This window comes from Monodon monoceros, unplaced genomic scaffold, assembly GCF_005190385.1.
Source record: "Monodon monoceros isolate NGI ecotype Baffin Bay Population unplaced genomic scaffold, NGI_Narwhal_1 Super_Scaffold_1, whole genome shotgun sequence".
Lineage (NCBI taxonomy): Eukaryota > Metazoa > Chordata > Mammalia > Artiodactyla > Monodontidae > Monodon > Monodon monoceros.
Window position 1 is genome coordinate 7,364,139 of NW_021703765.1, and position 18,293 is coordinate 7,382,431.

At 38.6% G+C, this 18,293-nt stretch overlaps 1 protein-coding gene and 1 long non-coding RNA gene across 2 annotated transcripts in view; one reads left to right on the forward strand and one right to left on the reverse strand.

Annotated features, from left to right (window-relative positions):
- The first annotated feature begins 2,348 nt into the window (after positions 1-2,348).
- The window catches only part of LOC114894248, a 54,928-nt gene continuing 38,983 nt past the window's right edge, over positions 2,349-18,293 (forward strand). The window contains exons 1-2 of the long non-coding RNA XR_003793188.1: positions 2,349-3,033; positions 8,913-12,131. This is a non-coding gene — a long non-coding RNA (uncharacterized LOC114894248). The remainder of the gene's footprint in view (positions 3,034-8,912; positions 12,132-18,293) is intronic.
- DOK6 (docking protein 6) overlaps positions 11,152-18,293 on the reverse strand; it is a 392,119-nt gene continuing 384,977 nt past the window's right edge. The window contains exon 8 of the mRNA XM_029220785.1: positions 11,152-12,073. Within this exon, the coding sequence (XP_029076618.1) occupies positions 11,934-12,073 (140 nt within the window). The 3' untranslated portion in view covers positions 11,152-11,933. The remainder of the gene's footprint in view (positions 12,074-18,293) is intronic.

An 18,293-nucleotide genomic window follows, 5' to 3' on the forward strand; every position in this document is an offset into this window, starting at 1 on the left:
GTTTCTCACGCTTAGCCCACAGTTATGTTCAGCAATTCATCCAGCTCACCATTTAGGTGTTCCTATTAGTTGATGGCCTCAGAGCTTCTGCTCCAGGTGAGGAGATATTGGTTGCTGTAGCTGTCTGGATGTGTCTGTCTCTGCAGATTTTGCAGTGGAGGTCTGCCTTGTGACCTCAGTTCTCTGATACATCCAAGGAAAGTCACTGATTTTTAGTCTGTTCAGTTTTTTCTTGTTGTAATCATGGCCACTGCCAAGCTCTTTCTATGTTGGCATTAAACCTGGAAGTCCTTCCCCACATACTTTTAGTATATGTATTTTCTACTGTCTTGGTTTCTGGCCTGTTTCTTTGTCCTGATTTTGTGATGCTTCACTAGGGTGGCCTGACATTGGATTCCGACCCATCTGACTCTCTCTGTTCCGTACTTATTTTTGTCCCACTTTCACGGGCCACAGATCCACGTGACAAAATATTTATTGTCTTGAAAACTGAGCACAAATAAAATATAGAATACAATCTGAAGATTCGTATGAGATCATATGATCATACTCAGTTTCCCTGACTGTTCAGATCAACATCAGGCCTTATCAAATTTTTAGTCCAAAAAGAAGCAAAAGGTAGTAAAGAGACATACCATCTCAAGCCACAAGAAGAAAATAATGTGTCAAGTCTACACAGTCAGCACAAACTAAGTCAGAGGAACTGTCAGTAACACCCATCCATCCCAGAATACAGTCTGAGGCACCAGACTTCATGACTTTTTTTGGATGATGCTAAAATGGAATAAATGCAAGTCAAAGGAAGGTGTTTCCCTGGTTACATGTATTCAGTATAAATTTATTTTAAAGATTAGTTGCACAGGAGGTAAATGAGAATCAGAAGAATGCATGGGTAAGAGGAAACAAGGCACTAACAGCATGATCAGGGTGTATATATACATACAAATGTTAGGCTTCAATGGAAGAAAACACAATGCAAAGCAAGATAAACAAAACAGAATGGCAACTTGAGAAAGGAGGTCCACACATCCTGAGGGCCCGTTACACAGTGCTAGTTATATGCTTTCATAAATGTGTGAAAGAGTCACTTTAACATGAACAATGGACCCAAGTCAGAGTAGCCCTATAGCTTCTTCACTCCATATGGCCATAAACCAGAACATTGCAAAGCTTTTCTAAATAGATCGTTGAACAATTTCTTCTAAAACTCTAAACTCTTTCTCTTTACATGTTAATAGAAGCAGTGTTGAAGTTGAACATTTCTATTAAGTTAGACTAAGAAACAATCCATTACTGCCCAAGACCTGTTACCATCACTTCCAGATTAGGGAACATCGTTAATAATAACCACCAGTTATTATTGTAAGAATCCCATGTCATTTAAGCTTCAAGAAAAGATGGTGTCTAGATAGGAACCAAAAAAGACAGAGATGATCTCTTTTACTCGAGTTCTCAGCAGTGACCTGAATTATTTGAGAGCTCATAATGTTCTGATACATTAAAAATAATGCCCCAAACTCTACAACACACAGTTAAGTATAGCATATAAATGTTATTGTTTAAAATGTCAAACATCATGATATAACATCTTTTTTGGGGAATAGTGCCTCTTGGATATGTATCCATTTTACATCTCTATTGAAGAGTTGAAAAGGACAAATGTCACACGAAGGATGGAATAATTACATTTTGTTCATGTATGTAGTGAATAGTTTGTACTATATGCAATGTTGATTTTACCTGAGATATCAAATATCACCCCCAGTCTAAGTTGTGCACAATATTAAAAGTACAGTGGACAATCTTTCCTATATAATACCTAGTCATCCCACTTACAATTTCTAAATTTATGATGATTCATTTTAGTTACATTTCTTAGCGCTCTCAATGGTCCATGCAATTTAGGATTTAGAATGCCAGCCTCTCTCAGTATTGAGAAAGAGGGCCAGATGGTGGGGAAGGAGGGTGGGGTGCGGAGCTGAGCAGAACGTTCACAGTATATCCTTTGTGGCATTTTTACTTTAGATTATTTTGCTGACAGTGAGGTGGCTGTAGTTAGAGTGAGTGAAATGGATTAGTTCTGCTAATGGCCTTAATATTTATTGTTTTGGACATCAAGCTCTATCTATTTAGGTCTCTGAAATAGAATTACATTTGTTAAAAAACTATAAACTTCAGAAACAGCAGGCTACCTAAAACATATGTTTTAATGGATATTGGAACAAGAAAGGAATTTATTAAGTCAAGTGACATTGGCTGAACAGCGCGAGACTGGATATACCTACTTCATGACTTGAAATGCATACTTTTCCTTAAATGGTGAGTTCCTTAAAGGAGAATCCAAGTCTTACTCACTTTTGAATTCCCAGCTCTTAGAAGATTCAATTAATGTTTTTTAAATTGAATTTTGAAATAGTATTTTTTTTCTTTCGGCTATCTTACAATCAAAGTTTGCAAATATTCAGAAGAGTATAAGAGATGTAGAACAGATTTCTGTAATTCACACATACATAGACAGTGATGGCGAGCGCGTATTCGTCTTATGTACACGTTTGTGTCGAGAGGAATAGGGAATTTTAGAAAAACGGGTTTAACAAAATTTATACAATAGAAATAGCAAGAGGTAATTTTGGAGTTATGTTAGACTATGCTGCCTTATAATTTCCTGTGATTAAAAAAAGCGAGGCCTAGCTATTCAGAGAGAGAGAGAGAGAGAGAAAAAAAAGCGAGGGATTGAGAAAGAAGAAGAAGGAGGAGGAGGGGAAGGGGTGGGAAGGGGGGAAGGAGGAAGAGAGAAATGCAGAGACGGCTTTGAGAAAGGGATTTAGGAAGCTGATGAGGCTGGTCCCTCTTCCCTCCCTCACTCCTTTATTTTTGCCATCTCAGGTCTTCTGTGGAAAGCCACACAGCCTTTTGCCATCAGAGTGCCCTCCTGGCACTGCTGTGTATCAAAAGTAATTAAAAGGAGGCCAGAACAAGAGCCAAGAGATACCGGGTGCCCTGTACTCATGTCTTTTCAATGTCAAGCATTCAGTAAGTATCAGCCACTGACTAGCCTTTGAGATCATATAAATCAGCAGCCTGATTTCCTAAAACACCTAGATACTAGGATAATTCATGTTTCCATGAATATTTAGATACTCTATCCAGTTCTTGCTCAGACATTGACTTAAAATTTTACCATATGGATATCAAAATTAGGTATATTTGCCTACTATTTTTCTTGAATAACTTGGAAATAAAGATAGCAGTTTTGCCATTTTGGGGACTTATTTGATTTTGCTTTTCTTTGTATATTACAAAAATAGCATAGTAATTGCTATTGGGCCGTGCCCTCTGACATGCATTTATTAAATATCTTTTCTAATGTCAGCTCTAAACTTACACAAACCTTGCACTTTCCATAAAGACCCTTTCCCCGGTAAATATAATCCCCGTGATTTTAATAGTGACAGAAAGGGAAAGAAAAATCCATCAAGTTCACATCACCAATTTGTTTTGAAATTAGCACAAAAACGTCATATCTAGAATAAGCTGTATTTCATTCAGCAGTTAGAAAGAATGAGTGTTTGCGTCATCATTGCCACTCCCTAAGTATTTTCCAACCCTCTACCTTCTGCACAGAATTGAAAGCACTCATACATTTTTCATTGCTTTCTTCAAATTCATGACCTTGTCCAGACCTGGTTGGAGCAGGACATTTTAGCACTAGGACTGACCGCTTGACCCTCACCCATTTTGATTTCTCTGATATTATGGAAGCCTCACCCTTTCTTTAAAGACGTGACTCTCTAAAAGGAAAAATACTCCCAACTAATTTGGTAAAGTAATAAGATATATCCAGCTAATATTTAAAGATTAAGTTTCAGGAACAGATTCTGTGGTCTAAATCCAAGTGACAAAGGTTCTATATCATGGGATGGAAAATAACAAAGAAGCTACTGGTGTCTAGTACAGTCATGACCACACACATTTCACTTTGGATATTAAACCTTTGTCTACCAAATGTTCATTTTTAATAATTTTCTTTTTTTTATTAAAGGGTGAGCATAGTTCCGGAGGAAAAACTTTTTTCTAGTTGTGTGACACTGAGAAAGCCACTTAAAAACTTTGGGTGTGACTTCACTAGAAAATGTGTTAACCACCAATGTCATTTTCAATATAATAGTCTATGATTCCACCAAACCAGAGTCAACCTAATAAAAATTATATTCTATTATCATAAGGAAAACACTGGAAATGCATAATAAATTCTCAGTAACCTTACATTTAATAAAGGGCCTTCTTTTACTTTATTTTAAAAATAGCAAGCCAATAAGTGAAGGAATAATGGACATTTTGAAGGTTAGCTGAATATGATTTGCCAGAATTCTGTTTAATTATGTAGTTACAGTTCATCATTCAATAAGAGAAATTAAGGAAATCATATAATATTACAGTGCCAACAATATTCAACAACTCTTGAGTAAAAAACCATCAAGTTAGATATTCAAAATCTCAGTCATGCAAAGTTGTCATGTAAAGTAGTAGTTTTGAACGGCTTTACCTTTTTTTAAGTGATGGGGGAAACTTAACCTTGCACAGTATAAATTTTCCTCCTGGTAGCAATATCATTTGTAAATTTCTTAGAATCATGAGTAAGACATTAATAAGTTTTATCTATTAAGGATTGAGATATAGAAGCTATGAATTCAGAAAAAGGTAATCCTTGAACTATGCATTTCATGTATTTTACCAAGGGGGAAAATCACACAGACAGATTTTAAAATAATTTAATTTCCTAATTTTATTATTGCCACATTATAATAATATTTTCTGTTCTGCAAGAAATTCACATTTAGTTTCCAGGGACAGCTATTTCTTTGCATTCCCTTCCCAAAGGTGGCCCAATGAGTATTTAAGTCCAGACGTCCCCGAACTATTATTTATCTGGGATAGATTGTGATTAAAAATAAAGAATGTCAAATCACATATTTTCCAATAGAAGCAAATTTGCAATGGGTATTTTAATTCTTAACAGGGGCCTAGCATCCAAAGTTATTTTTATCAAAGTACTCATGAACAATAAATTTAATCAATGACAATTGACATTTGTTTACAATGTACAGTATAAGACTTCACAAAGTATATATAAATTAATTTAAAAGAATTTATGGAAAGTAGACATACAGCACATAATTTTAATATATTTTGAAGATTCATAGGGATAAGGATTTTACAAGATGGGATAATTCTGTGTGGACCTAGGAAAAAGAGTATTACAGTGGAATATATAGTGTAGGTAAATAGTCAAAAGTGTGTGTGTGTGTGTGTGTGTGTGTGTGTGTTAGGGCTTGTGTGGAGAGAGTAACTGAGGCCCCTGCAGACCCTGGGAGGTCTCCTGTCATCTTCAGTAAAGGTGATTCTGGCTTTCATGTTCATTTATTGTCAAGGGGTAGACTGATTTGTTGCTGTGATTTATACAGTGCTTACTATAACTAAAATTATAGTGTCTTATACTGGGAAAGAATCTTCTACTTCAGGTCATCACAAAAATTTGGAGTTCCATCTCCCCCAACTCCACCCACTTATATATATATTTTCTTTTAGATAAGAAAAAGCATTGTTCTTTGAATTATGTAATATATATGTAAATCTCAATTTTATTAATCAAATTATTTCATATTGACCTATATCATATTAATTTCTGATTCATACTTAATATCAAGATACTTCTGTCATTTTCTTCTTCATTTTCCCTGCCTTTCAGCCTCAAAGAGTTAATGATATTGAAACGCCATAAAAACCCTCTCATAACTCATAATGTTTTCTTTGAGAGAAATCATGTGGTGACTTAAAAAAAAATTTTTTTTAAATCATCATCTCAATTTTCTTTTTCTCCTTAATTTGGGTTTTTTAATTTCTGATTCCTGAAAATAAGCGACTCTTACGAGGCTGTGGATCACTTGAGTGTTAAGATAACAATCAAATTCCAACATGAACACAACTATAGGGACAGTGTGGAGACCTTGCTCCATTTGACCCATGATTCTGTGTCTACAAAAAGGATTGATTTTATGTTCTCTTTAAGTCTAAAATTGTCCTAAAATCAGGGAGCAGACTGAGGAAGTTAACTGCATCAACTACTAAACTTCCCAAAATAACTACTAGAAAATTTTAATCCACTCATTCTTCTTAAAACCAGAATATGGAATATGGACTAGGGTAGCAGACATAGAAGATGAGGTAAAATAAAAACTTATTAAGCTGAATTATTAGAAGGAAGTTGGTATATTTCAATTAAAAATGTATTTTTCCTCTCCTTTAAATCTTAACAAGACGTTAAAATCTTCAACTGGGAAAAATGTACTAAAATCACAAGTAAAATGTGGTTTTCATATTTCTTAGTAATTTTAACTTATTTATCTAAAGTTAATTTAAATAATTGTCTACTGAAGTGTGTAAGAAAAAACTTGATGTGTAAGGTATTTTAATGTAAAAAATGCCATTCCCCAAATTTCAATTGAAAAGGAAAGCTTTTTGAGTTCACATGAAAAAAAATGTAGCTTGGATATTATTATCTAAGTTGTGACAAATGCCATAAATAATTAAACGAAAGTGCTACAGAATGATAAAGATCCTCAAAATAATAATCACAATTATAATATGATAAACTAGCAGGAATACAAAACATAGACATCTACTTAATTTTTTTATAGTTGTTCAACTATCGCTTCAGGATAAATAAATTTGAATTTCCAACAAAGAACTCTAAGACAGTGTAGGAGTAATAGAACTTATCCTAATCATTCATGACCTACAACCAGTCTAATGAATTGCCTCATCAAGCCTTTCTATTGATATAGTGGTGATGAACCCAGGAAGAGTGAGGAACATCTAAAAAACTGGAAGAAACCCTTAAAGGTACAAGGGCCTATTTATTTAGAGGCCATGTGGTATTTCTCGCTCCCACCATGCCTAACTGGGAGATGACATGGAGTCAAGGAAACATTCCTGGATTAGAAGCCTGGAATGAGGCAAAACTATTCCTCACCATTTCTTTGCCTTTGAATAAATTACAATACCCACGGGTTTTGGTTTTCTCCTGAGCAGAACATAAAGCGGAAATTTTCTTGTACGTGATTGCTTTCAGAGCTAGCTAGCATTCCATCTATTTAGAAAATGTGTCCAACATCTCATGATACTTCCCCGAGAGTCTACGAACTATCCCATGCCTCACCTAGTTGTAATAATTGTAGAAGTGATACAACAAAGATTTACATTCTCGAGTAAAAAAGGAAGCATTTGTGGTCGTTTCAGAGAAGAAAAGTGGGTGAATCTTTCGAATACATTGATAGAGAATTCACATGTGAGGCTGTTGACCTCTTATTTAGTCCCCAGCCAGTGTCACAGCTAATACATCGTGTTGAAACTCAGATGAGGTTGACCATACGAAACTGATGCTCATGTCACTGAAGAGCCATTTAACCATGGGTGTTTTGTGATGATACATTCTTTTGTGTGCAATAGTTTTCACTAAACTGAAGGAAGCATACTTGATATGTGTTGTCTTTCTGTGGTAACTTCAAAACCTGATACAACCTATGTCTTCTTTCAATTGCATACTTAGTACGAGGTGAAACTAGTAGAGAAGGCCATGTCTGTGACATAGACCTGAGGTCAGAATATGAAGACAGCAGAGTCCCAGTGTAACACTGGATACTTCATTGGAGTTTTTGTAATTTTATCTAAACTGTTGCCCTAATGACTAGTCCCCCTCCTCTTGTTCTACCCCCTCCATGGGAAGTTGCACTCCGTACATTTCATAGGTTAGAAGTTCATTTGTGTGGTGTATCACCTACTATAATTATTAACACATGTCTAGTGGCAAAGTTCTATCTACTTTGAGAAGGCCAAGTTTCCGGGATTATAAAGTATAGTTAATGATTGATAAAGCAGTTTGAAATTGCAAGGTATTGACAGACATGATAGATTTGGAGAAAATGTGTAATTTTCACTTTGAGCAGTTTTTAGTATAATGTTTGCTATAAAACACAAAGTGTTAAAGGCCTAAGCTCAGCCCCACTGAGTGTATACTGCCCATTTATTGTGCTGTATGTATTGTAAAAATCAAATCTGGACTACAATGTTTTTACAAGAATATAATTTTCTTAGCTTGTTTTCACTGTAGCATTAATGGTCCATTTTAGTAAGTGGCTCAAATAATCAAGGGAGTAGTGTAATCATGCTTTTTTACAGAGTTTTCTGAGATATTGGCCAAAGAATGAGGGGCAGACATCAATTTTTATGATGTTTTTAATATCTACTATAAAGATACCACATGCAATAAATTGGATTTATAGAAACTACTAACAGTGTAAAGTTATTTATCAGTCCACTGCTTCTATACTGGACAGAAAGAATAAGTGGTTAACCATTTTATAGGTGATAAATTATTTTCAAACATAATTGCCCAGTGAAGACAGAGGAAAATTGTACAAGATACAAGGACTAAGTACTATAGTTACTACTTGTTGGAAAAGGTGAGGTTTACTTTTAATAAATACGTTTCACTTTATTTCACATGCTCTATCAAACCACATCTTCCTTAATATATAAGTAAATATATATTTCTTATTTCATTAAGTTCAAATTGTGGCAGTGGCCAAAACCTATTGATCCATAAATATTTATTGCATAAACGAATTAGTTCCGAGTGCTAGTCAGCATCATTGTTTGATGACTAAGAGAAAGAAGTGTCTTCTTTTCCCTCCCACCAGAATAGTAAACAATTGGGTCAAAGTTATTTTGTACTTTTCTACATAAATATAATGTCACGTGTACAACAATTAATATTATCAGAACAAAAAATTGGGGACATAAAAAATAAATCCCTTCAGGTAATCTTTCCGTGAAATGTGTACGTCTTCCAGGCTTTCTCTGCTCTCAGAAGATCCTTTATGACTCGTGTTGGGTTCCTTGACCACTGCCTTCTTCCAACCTGATATGGAAACTGTGACCATCTCCGTCCGCCGGTCTAAATCTGGATGGAAAGCTGACCGAGTCAGTTTCAGAAGGAGCCGAAGGATGTCTTTGGTTCATAGCAGTCACTCCCTCACAATGAAAAAGTCACATGTGTATTAAAGAACACAATTTCTGAAGGGAGAAAAATGCTTGCAAAGCATAGAGGCATCTTCAGTCAAAAACCTACAAGCTCGAGTGAGCTGGATACACGCCTATGACCACTCTACTTACTCCACTGGTGCTGGCTTTATGGCCTTCCAGCAGACCGGTTCAGTAAGTTTTCATCTTTGGTTTCTGCAGAACATTTATCTGCTTGTCTATGCCGAGTATATTAGGTTAATGTAAATTCTCCTACCTGGTCATTCAGCAATTTTGACTGGGCTGCAATTTTAAGTACAGTTAGAGGAGTATGCTAGAATAAATCTCCAAAAATGTATCATGAAATCTTTTACACCATTATTCTCATTGTGATGAGATTGGGTTAAGGACATGGGAAGGAAATTTCTCTCTGACTCTTTTTTATGACATTATTTTCTGAATGAACCGGCCCAAGGTTATGCCTGATCTTTGGGACCCCCCTCAGTTACACTCACTGGTAATGATCACAAGCAAACAGTGTTCTGGAAACTACTTCATGCAGGAATCGTGTCTCCCACCAAAGAGACACAAGAGCAGACTCATCTAATTAGCAGAATCCCCCCGGACCCGCTGTCTGTGCTTCTGGCACATTAATAAAGCTGAGACATATACCAGGACCCCTGAGGATCTGTCCCCCTAAGTTCCATGTAGAAACTTGTGGTCTGTAAGCAACAACTCGACCGAGTGAGCCACGAGAGGCTTGCTTTGAGCGTGGCACCACTGGGAGCTGTGCTCAAATGGTCTCAGCTGGGAGTTGCTCTGGTGTGTTTCACTAGCGGCATTTCAAAAGCAAACGCCACGTGCTAAAGTAATTCAGAGGTGTTCAACCCTGAAGGCTGGGATTTCAGGGAAGGCTGTATCATCGTCAGGAACCAGTCATCCGCTATTCTGCTGTGTCAGCAAAACTCACAGTGCAGAGCATTTGAGTAATTTTCTTTTTATCCCTGAAAGCTTAGGATAATTATTTTTCACAGCCACATTAACTCTTATGATTAGCATCTTGAGGGCATTTTCAGACTTATCTGAGTTGTGGAAAATCTAGGCAGTTGATATAAGTGCAAATTTATCACGGAGGGACTGAATACCTCTTTTACCACTAGTAACTCTCCACAATGAATTGTGACTCTGCATTCAAGCTATGGACATGGATGAAAAAAAAGCTTTATCACAGATCAGCAAAAAAGGTACCCTTTCAACAGACTAACTTTGAAAGCTTAAAAAATTTTCGATATTGAAAAAAAAATCAGGTTTTCATCTTACATGACCTGGGCTCGCTGTTCTCTAAATCCACCTTCGGAGTATTTATGAGCTGACCATCTTAGGCACGTGGCATCAGATAATTCGGGCAGAATGATTTTTATTTTTACTTGAGTAAACTCCAAAACTAAGGGCAAAAATATCTATGTTGACCCAAATTAGCCAAACTTCCCCAGTTCACGTGGAAATCACCACGTCCCTTTAAATCTAGTAGGTTTGTCATTAGTCTCAGGAATGAAAAAAAACTTCTTTTTTGGGGGGGTCTATTTTCTCTTATAATCCCAGCCAACCCATATCCAGTAAAAGGAAAGTAAAGCCCAGCCAATTCTGGTTACACAGTAAATTACAAGCCCCTGATGGTTCTCTGGGAACAGCATCTGTGACACATAAATGATACCTACAGTCCTGTCCCTATTGTTGGTCTCCTGACTGCAAAATGTCTGATTTCATTTAAAGTGTACTTTTATCTCTTTCTTAAACAGATTGTCATTTAGAGTCCTTCTTTTCCTTGAGGTTAAATGAAAGCCAATCGAGGATCACACCCAATCTTCCCCACGTAGCTCAGAGGGGGCCAAAGGGAGAAACATCGTCACCAACAAGGGATTACTGAACAGAAAGACAGTGCAGTGACGTGACGTGCAGGACAGCCAGACTGGTTCTTTCGTTTCCAAAGTGGTCCCCCTTTTCCCATCGTCACCTATGTTTCTCACAGGAGCAGACATGACTACATAAATACTTTGCTAATAAGAAGCCTTTTTTTTTTTACAGCACTATTTTAAAAATAGCTATTCAACATAACAACCTTAATTTTAATGCACCAAATAACAGTTTTCAACAATTTAAGTGAGCATATGCTGTCACGCTCAGCACACATTGATATATACTTGTTAGATATAGATGGATGCAGCAATATCCATATCCATATTTGTCTACAGACACACACACAACACACACACACAGAGCACACACACAGAATAGAGCTACAAGGCCCTGCTTAAGAGTGTGTTCTAAATTTCGTGGGCGTGTTCCCTTGTCACTGGGCTTATTTATATGGAAAGTTGTGATGCCATTTGTAGAGCTTACTGGATTTGTCCCTGTCGAAACCCTCCAAGCCACAGAACTTGTGGTGGGTCACCTTTCTGTCTAAGGACAGACCTCTCCTCAGGTGGGAGGACTGAGCCAGGAGGACAGGGGCAATGCCTTCACCCAGGTATAGTCCAGCGTGGGCGACTTCTCACCCTGCCCAGGCTTCTGCTACTGTCAGACTCAAAGGATTTTGTTTAAATGACTGTTCAGAAGATTTGGATTCTATTTTTGTAAAACATAGACTCCCTCGCAAGAAACTCAATAAATAAAGGACTTAGCCACAGAATCAAGGAAGCAGAACTCCAGTTTTTAACCTTCCACTGGGAGCGGGGATAGACCCGACCCATTTCAATGTTCCCTGCAATTGGTCCTCCGCGAGGCAGAGGGCGTGATGGCCCCCAGGCAGGTCCGGACAGACTGTCTCTCTGGTCTCAGCATCTCTCTGGGTGTCATTGGATGAGGCTGGAGCTGTAGCTGAAGCCGTAGCTGCTGGACCGGGACAAGGACGGCTGTGTCTCTTCGGTCTGCTCCGAGGCGTAGCTGGGAAATGTCTGTGCGCGTGACATCTTTGAGGACCCGAACCCGTGACCTGGAGAGAGAAAAAGGAAGGAGAGCTGTACCAAGAAACTGACTCCGAAAAGTGCGAGGTGAGTAGGTAAAAATGGAGAAACGGCACCTGGTTCCTTGGTGAGTTAAAAATGTATGCAGGGCTCAGTAGTTTCCTTAGTGTGTCTTCTCAAAAATTCTGGATGCCAGAGAGCTAGGGATCTCAGACTTGTACTCTACTTCAACCTTTGGAACAAAAGCACAAAAAGCTTTTCCAAAAAAAAAAAAAAAAGCTGTTTTTGCTGGAGAGCCTGTAAGCGCTTTCTTTTCTTTGAGACTCACTTTTCAGCGTACAGAAGCAAATGACATACTTATAAAAACCTTTTGAGCAGGCAGACTACACTTTATCCTAACCCGTCGCCATCAATTATCAGGAAGAAGCTTTCACAATGATTGCGTTTCAGGCCCTGGCTTCGCCTGGCGGGTTTGTGAGTAACTGAGCCCAATTCGTGATATGGTTAACCCAAACGATAAACCTTCATGGTTACTAAAATGGCCTCAAAGTTAAGTCTTATAGGAAATTTATTTCTGTGATTTTATAGTTCAGATGCACCCCTGCGATGAGAAATTTGTTTAATGCAAAATCCAGAAATGATTACTGGAAAACTAGTAGAATGCTAACAACGTAGGGAGAAAGGATGCGTTCTAGGGCTTCAGGTGAACTTGCCAGGGGTCTCCCCATCCTTCTTAATCAGTCAGTAATTGTTCTTCACACGTGAGAATGATTATCTAATGGATGAGCTCAGTGGGGAGAGAAGAAAAAATAGATACAGTGTGCTCTGCCCTCTCAGAGCTATTTCACTCAAAGCAAGAGACTATTGAGTTTGGTTTATATGTTTTCTCGTCTGTGTGGTGAGGAATCCAGGGAAGATGGTTAACACAGAAACATCAAACATCTCATCAGGCTTCTCAGGTGGGGCTGGCGTTTGCAAGGTCATGCACTAAGCCAGTTTTCATCGTCGGGTGTGTTTGGTGACTCGGAATCTGTCCGGGTCGAGTCTGAAGCTTGGGATCCAGGGAGGAAATGCAAATGCATTGGGCAATAAAAAGGTAATTAAAGTGGTAGAACCTCAGTGTTAAAAGGTCGTGAGAGAAAACTCTTGCTTTCGAGATAAAAATCATGTTAGTTTCACTGTTGGCCTGGTTCTCTCGTTAAGACTCAGTGGCAGGTCAGGGAGGAGAGGCCTGGGCGTTTCCTACTGAGGCCGTCCCGTCTGCTCCTGCGCTTCTGCCACCCAGCCTCCTGCTTCTGAGTTTCCAGACCTTTCTGCTCCCTTCCCTCCCTCTCCCAGGGTCCAGAAACCCCATTTCCTTTCCGTGCTCCTTCAGGCCTGAGGGGGGCAGGGCTGCCTTGCCGTTGCCATCTCTCACATCTCCTTACTGATTCAGTAATTGGACCGACAGCTGATTCAAGGGTCCAATTGAATTCCATCATCAAATTCTCATAAAATCTCAGCTAAGTGTGTCTTCTCTTTGCTGTAGGACCCTGAGGAGGCAATGAGGAAGACGAAGCTGGGGGTAGGCAGGAGGGTTCGGCCGTTAGAGGCGAGATCAGCTTGGGGACTTAGGAGTTAGAGCTCCGGGTACACGTGCTGCCCCTGTGGCGAACTCGTTGTAACTGATCTTGAGAGACTTACTTGGTCTCTGAGTTTCACAGTTTCCTTATCTGCACGTTCTGGATGACAATAATGGTATAATATGGTGCTTTTGAGTATTAAATCAATGTGTATCAATTAAATTCATACATGTTAAATGCATCCCCACAGCAAGAGACAGATGCCATGAGGGACTCTCTCCAGCACAGCCATCCATAGGGGGCAGTCCATGAAGGCTTCCCTAAGGAGGTGGCCTTTTGACATGATGCTTATACGACAAGGTTGTGATACACTAATCCGATATGGGGAACATCACTTAAAATTTTAACAGTTTGCCTCCTTATCTCACCATTGACTTGCTGGATGATAGTTCAGTTCCCGTAAGAGGAGAGACTGGCGTTCATGAGCACAAACCAGTTGGAAATACTAATATTAAGACCATGTTCCTGGCCTGGGTTTTATCCTATCATTTAAAAAAATGTTACAAATATCTGAAAGAGAGCAATGCGAGAGCACACCTTTAATTCACATTACTTGTGGTCTAAAGGCTAAGGTTTAAGTCGTGAATATAGAAGAGTCCTTGCCTATGCACACAGAATCTAGAATCTTGGGGGTAAAACTTCAATCATGCAACTAAAATTTGCCAAGCATCTACTAAAATAATTCAGGACTCCACAGGGAAGACAAAGTAATGAAAGCCATGGTTCCTGAGTTTCCAGAGTTCACAAGCTGCTTTGGGAATGATCATCAGACAAGGATAGATAACAGTAAACATCAAATGAAGGGTCCGCACAGCCAGTGCTGTATGGGATCAGAGCAGGACGCCAGCGGAGCTTAGAAGAACTGGTTACAGAACTGTACACTTCAGTTCAACAATCACCAGAGACCTCTGCTCCACGGAGTGTGTAGACACCACCACCAAAGACTGAAATTGCTGAGTCCAAAATCCAGCTCTACCATCCCTTTCTGAGCCTCATTTTTTTGCATGGAAAGAACATACTTTCCTAAGGTATTTTGAGGGTTAAACAAAACAACATACAGGAAGACACCTGTGATGGTAGGTACCTAATAAACGTTAGTTTTTATCCCTTCTTTCTATGCTGAATGTGTCCACATTCTTGTCCATTTTCTTGTTCAATGTCTATACTTTGTGTACCCTCGCAGTACGCTGTTCTCACTGTGACAGGTTTGGAATATTATTTTCCTTCAAGGTCATCTTGAAGATTTCTTCATCTCCTCTACAAACAATTTCTAGTCTAATTGGAGATTAAATGATGTTTTTTCTTACCTCAACCATTTCTTTACAGACAGTTCACAAATGATGCTGTTTCTGCTTATCACAAAAATAACATACCTCAATCAGAGCTGAACATATGAAGGCTTAATAAGTGCTGTTTGATTTTGGCAACAATGAGTATGAGAACAAAAGAGAGAAGTAATTAATCATTTTCTCAACATTTATTTGAATTGTGCCCTTAGGCACCGTCGATGAAAACAAAACAAAACAAATCAACTTTGTGGCTTAAATTAAAAACTTGCTGGACTAGACCTGTTCATTCCACTCAACAGAGACCCTATTTAAATCCTTCCTAAACTTTCCCCTCCAGACCATCCCCTGAAAGACAGACTCTGGGCATCTGGGGGATGCTGCAATTTAAAAGTAACAAATTTGTTCATAGCCATCAGTCTATCTTAAAAGTCCTTTTGAATTTTCATTTCTACTCCATTGTATATTCATGTCTGTTTTAATAGAAAATAATATTTTCTACCCATATATTCGGGTAACATGGGAGAGAAACATATCATATTTACCTGGTGGTTTGAAGTATACTCTGAAATGACACTTCATACCATCCCCTACCCCCTTCCCTCCATGGCAAGTATATGAGCCCCAGATGGAGAAACATGGGTCCACTCCAAAAGGAAGGACATATATTGGATACAGAGGCATTTAAGACATTTGTTTATTCTAACAAAATTACATGACTTCTCCTGGAAACTGAAGAGTACCACGTGACAAGAAAGGTGAAGTGACTCTAGCCATAGAAGGAAAACTTCCTGCCGCATCATGAAAGATTCAAACCAGGAATAAACTAGATGGAACACAATGCAGTAGAAAATAACTACCAAGTCGGGATGCAGGACTAGAGATTCACATCACACCTAGGAGCAAAAGTGAGGAATGGCAGGCTCTTGTAGATATCTTCTCTTTCCTGAGGGATAAAGCAGTACTTTACTGCCTGGTACAGTTACCACTGCTCATCCTCTTTCTGCCAGCTTCTAGTTTTCCATACTTACTAACACCGATTTTATTCTTTACATAAAATATAAAGGAACTTGTTTTGGAAGGAAGTCAGAAGATTCCCAAAGCATAAAACTTGTGGTCATTAATTGGTAAGAGGCGATGCCCCAGTAATGCTACGTGCTGACGTGAATTTGTGTGTTTTATTAGTTTGTTAGAATCTGGGGGACAGGAAAGAGTGTCGTCCCTTTAAATTATAAAACAAACAAAACAAAGCAGGAAAAAACCCCAAATAGAACAGTTGCCTCCTGAGGAAGGGAGCAGCCTGGACCAAGGCATCAGCAACAGTCAGGACTAGGTGGACACAGCAGGGATGCTGATTCCCGAGGCTAGAAACCCCTTGTTCGGAGAGGGCAGACGGCAGATCAGGCCCGGATACTGGAGGAGGGAATGGAAGAATAAGTTGGGGTGCAAAGCAGAGGGCTTAAGGACTCTCACTGCAGTGAATCTGGGGCCAGCAGGTTTTTATGGGATGTTTAAAACTTGTATGTTTACCTTGCAGCCAGGTAAAAGGTGAAACCAGACAGGAGGTAGAAGCAACAAGGGCCATCTCCAGTCTCTTAGTAAAAACCTACCATGTATTAGTCATGCTTGGAAATGCTCAGGACCTGTAGTCAGTGGCTCTTCTATAAGCTGTATTTGCATTTTCCTCAGTTTGTTCTAATTACAGTTCAAAGCGGACTATGTTTTGGTCGATCTTTGTGCTCTCTTAGGGGTGTGCTCCAGAAATGCCTGTGGGGATTCCAGGGTCCCAGGAGCTCCATGACCCTTGAATAGATTTGCTAGGGGGAATTGAGGCTCGGTTCAGTGCATCTGAACCACCAGGGAATGAAGACCATGGGTTTCAAAGCAGACAGAAAGTGATTTGGAAACGAAAAGCCATGATGGAATAACTACTGTTCATTGAGCACATATTTCTATGCTAACTACCTTAGAAATATTATTTTTAAAAATCCTCATATCAATTCTTTAAGACTGGGTAGCTTAAACAACAGATATGTATTTTCTCATAGTCCCAGAGGCCAGTCTGAGGTCAAGGTGCTGGCAGGGTTGGTTCCTGGTGAGAACTCTCTCCTGGGCTGGCAGGGGGTCCTCACTGGTGCTTTTCTCTGTGTGGACTTTCCTGGGGTCTCTTCCTCTTATAAGGACACTAATCCTGTTAGATCTGGGTCCAACCCATAGGATATTATTTAACCTTAATTGCCTCCTTAAAGGCCTGATTTCCAATACAGTCATATTTGGAGTTAGGGCTCCAGCCTGTGAACTTTGGGGGACACAGTTCAGTCCGTAGTCCATTCATTTTATAATAACTAAAATTAATCAGGAGACATTAATCTGAGAAAATGTAGGTGACACCTTTTCTTTTGTTAGGGATTATTATTTTCTTGACCTTTTCTCTGAGAGGTATTTGTACTTGCTAGTGAAATTATGTAATTTGGCTTAAGATTACATAAAATGGTTAAACATGACATGTAATTTTTCATCCTTCAAATTGTCAAAAAAAGAAAAATTTTAATGGTTGTTTTATGCCACTGTTTCTGATATAAACTCAATTTGCATTGCACTAGCTTACATTCCCACTTGGAGGGTATAAGAGTACTTTGTATCTTAACATTAGATGATCTGGATATTAATTAGACTAAAAATGTTGCCAGGTTGAAGGATGAAAAATTGCATCTTATTGTTTAATTTCCTTTTGCTACATAAAGTATTTAAATTTTGTAGTCAAGTGTTGGTGTTCTGATTTTGTGTCTTGAAATGAGTCTTTCTTCATCACAAGATTATTAAAATATTTTCTTATAAGTTCTTTTTATATTTTCATAAATTTCTTTTGCTATCTTCAGCTTTTTAATTTACTGGGAATCTCTCTTGGTTCATGCCCTAAGTTAAGGATCCTGTATTGTGTGATGGTTAATTGTGCTGGCTCTGAAGGAGGACGACTTGTGTTTGAGTCCCCACTCTGTCCCTTTACTGTTCTGTCCTTCGAGTTCCTCAAGTGTAAAATGGCAATTATAATAGTTTCTACCAATAGGATCATGTGTTCAAAGAGTTATTTCATAATAGCACAGTCTAATGGTGTATTACATTAGTGTTTATACAATACAATATTAACACTAAGAGCAGGGGTACTGTATCGTGGTATATGCACACGAGCGTGCGAGCACTACACACACACAGCCCACTAGTTCATTTAATCTTCACAACCTGCTACTGAAGTAGAAACAAAGCATTTGCAATAGTGCCTGGCATTGATCCTTTGTTATGAGGTTCATAATGATGTGTCATGGTGTTAGTATTTTTCCAAA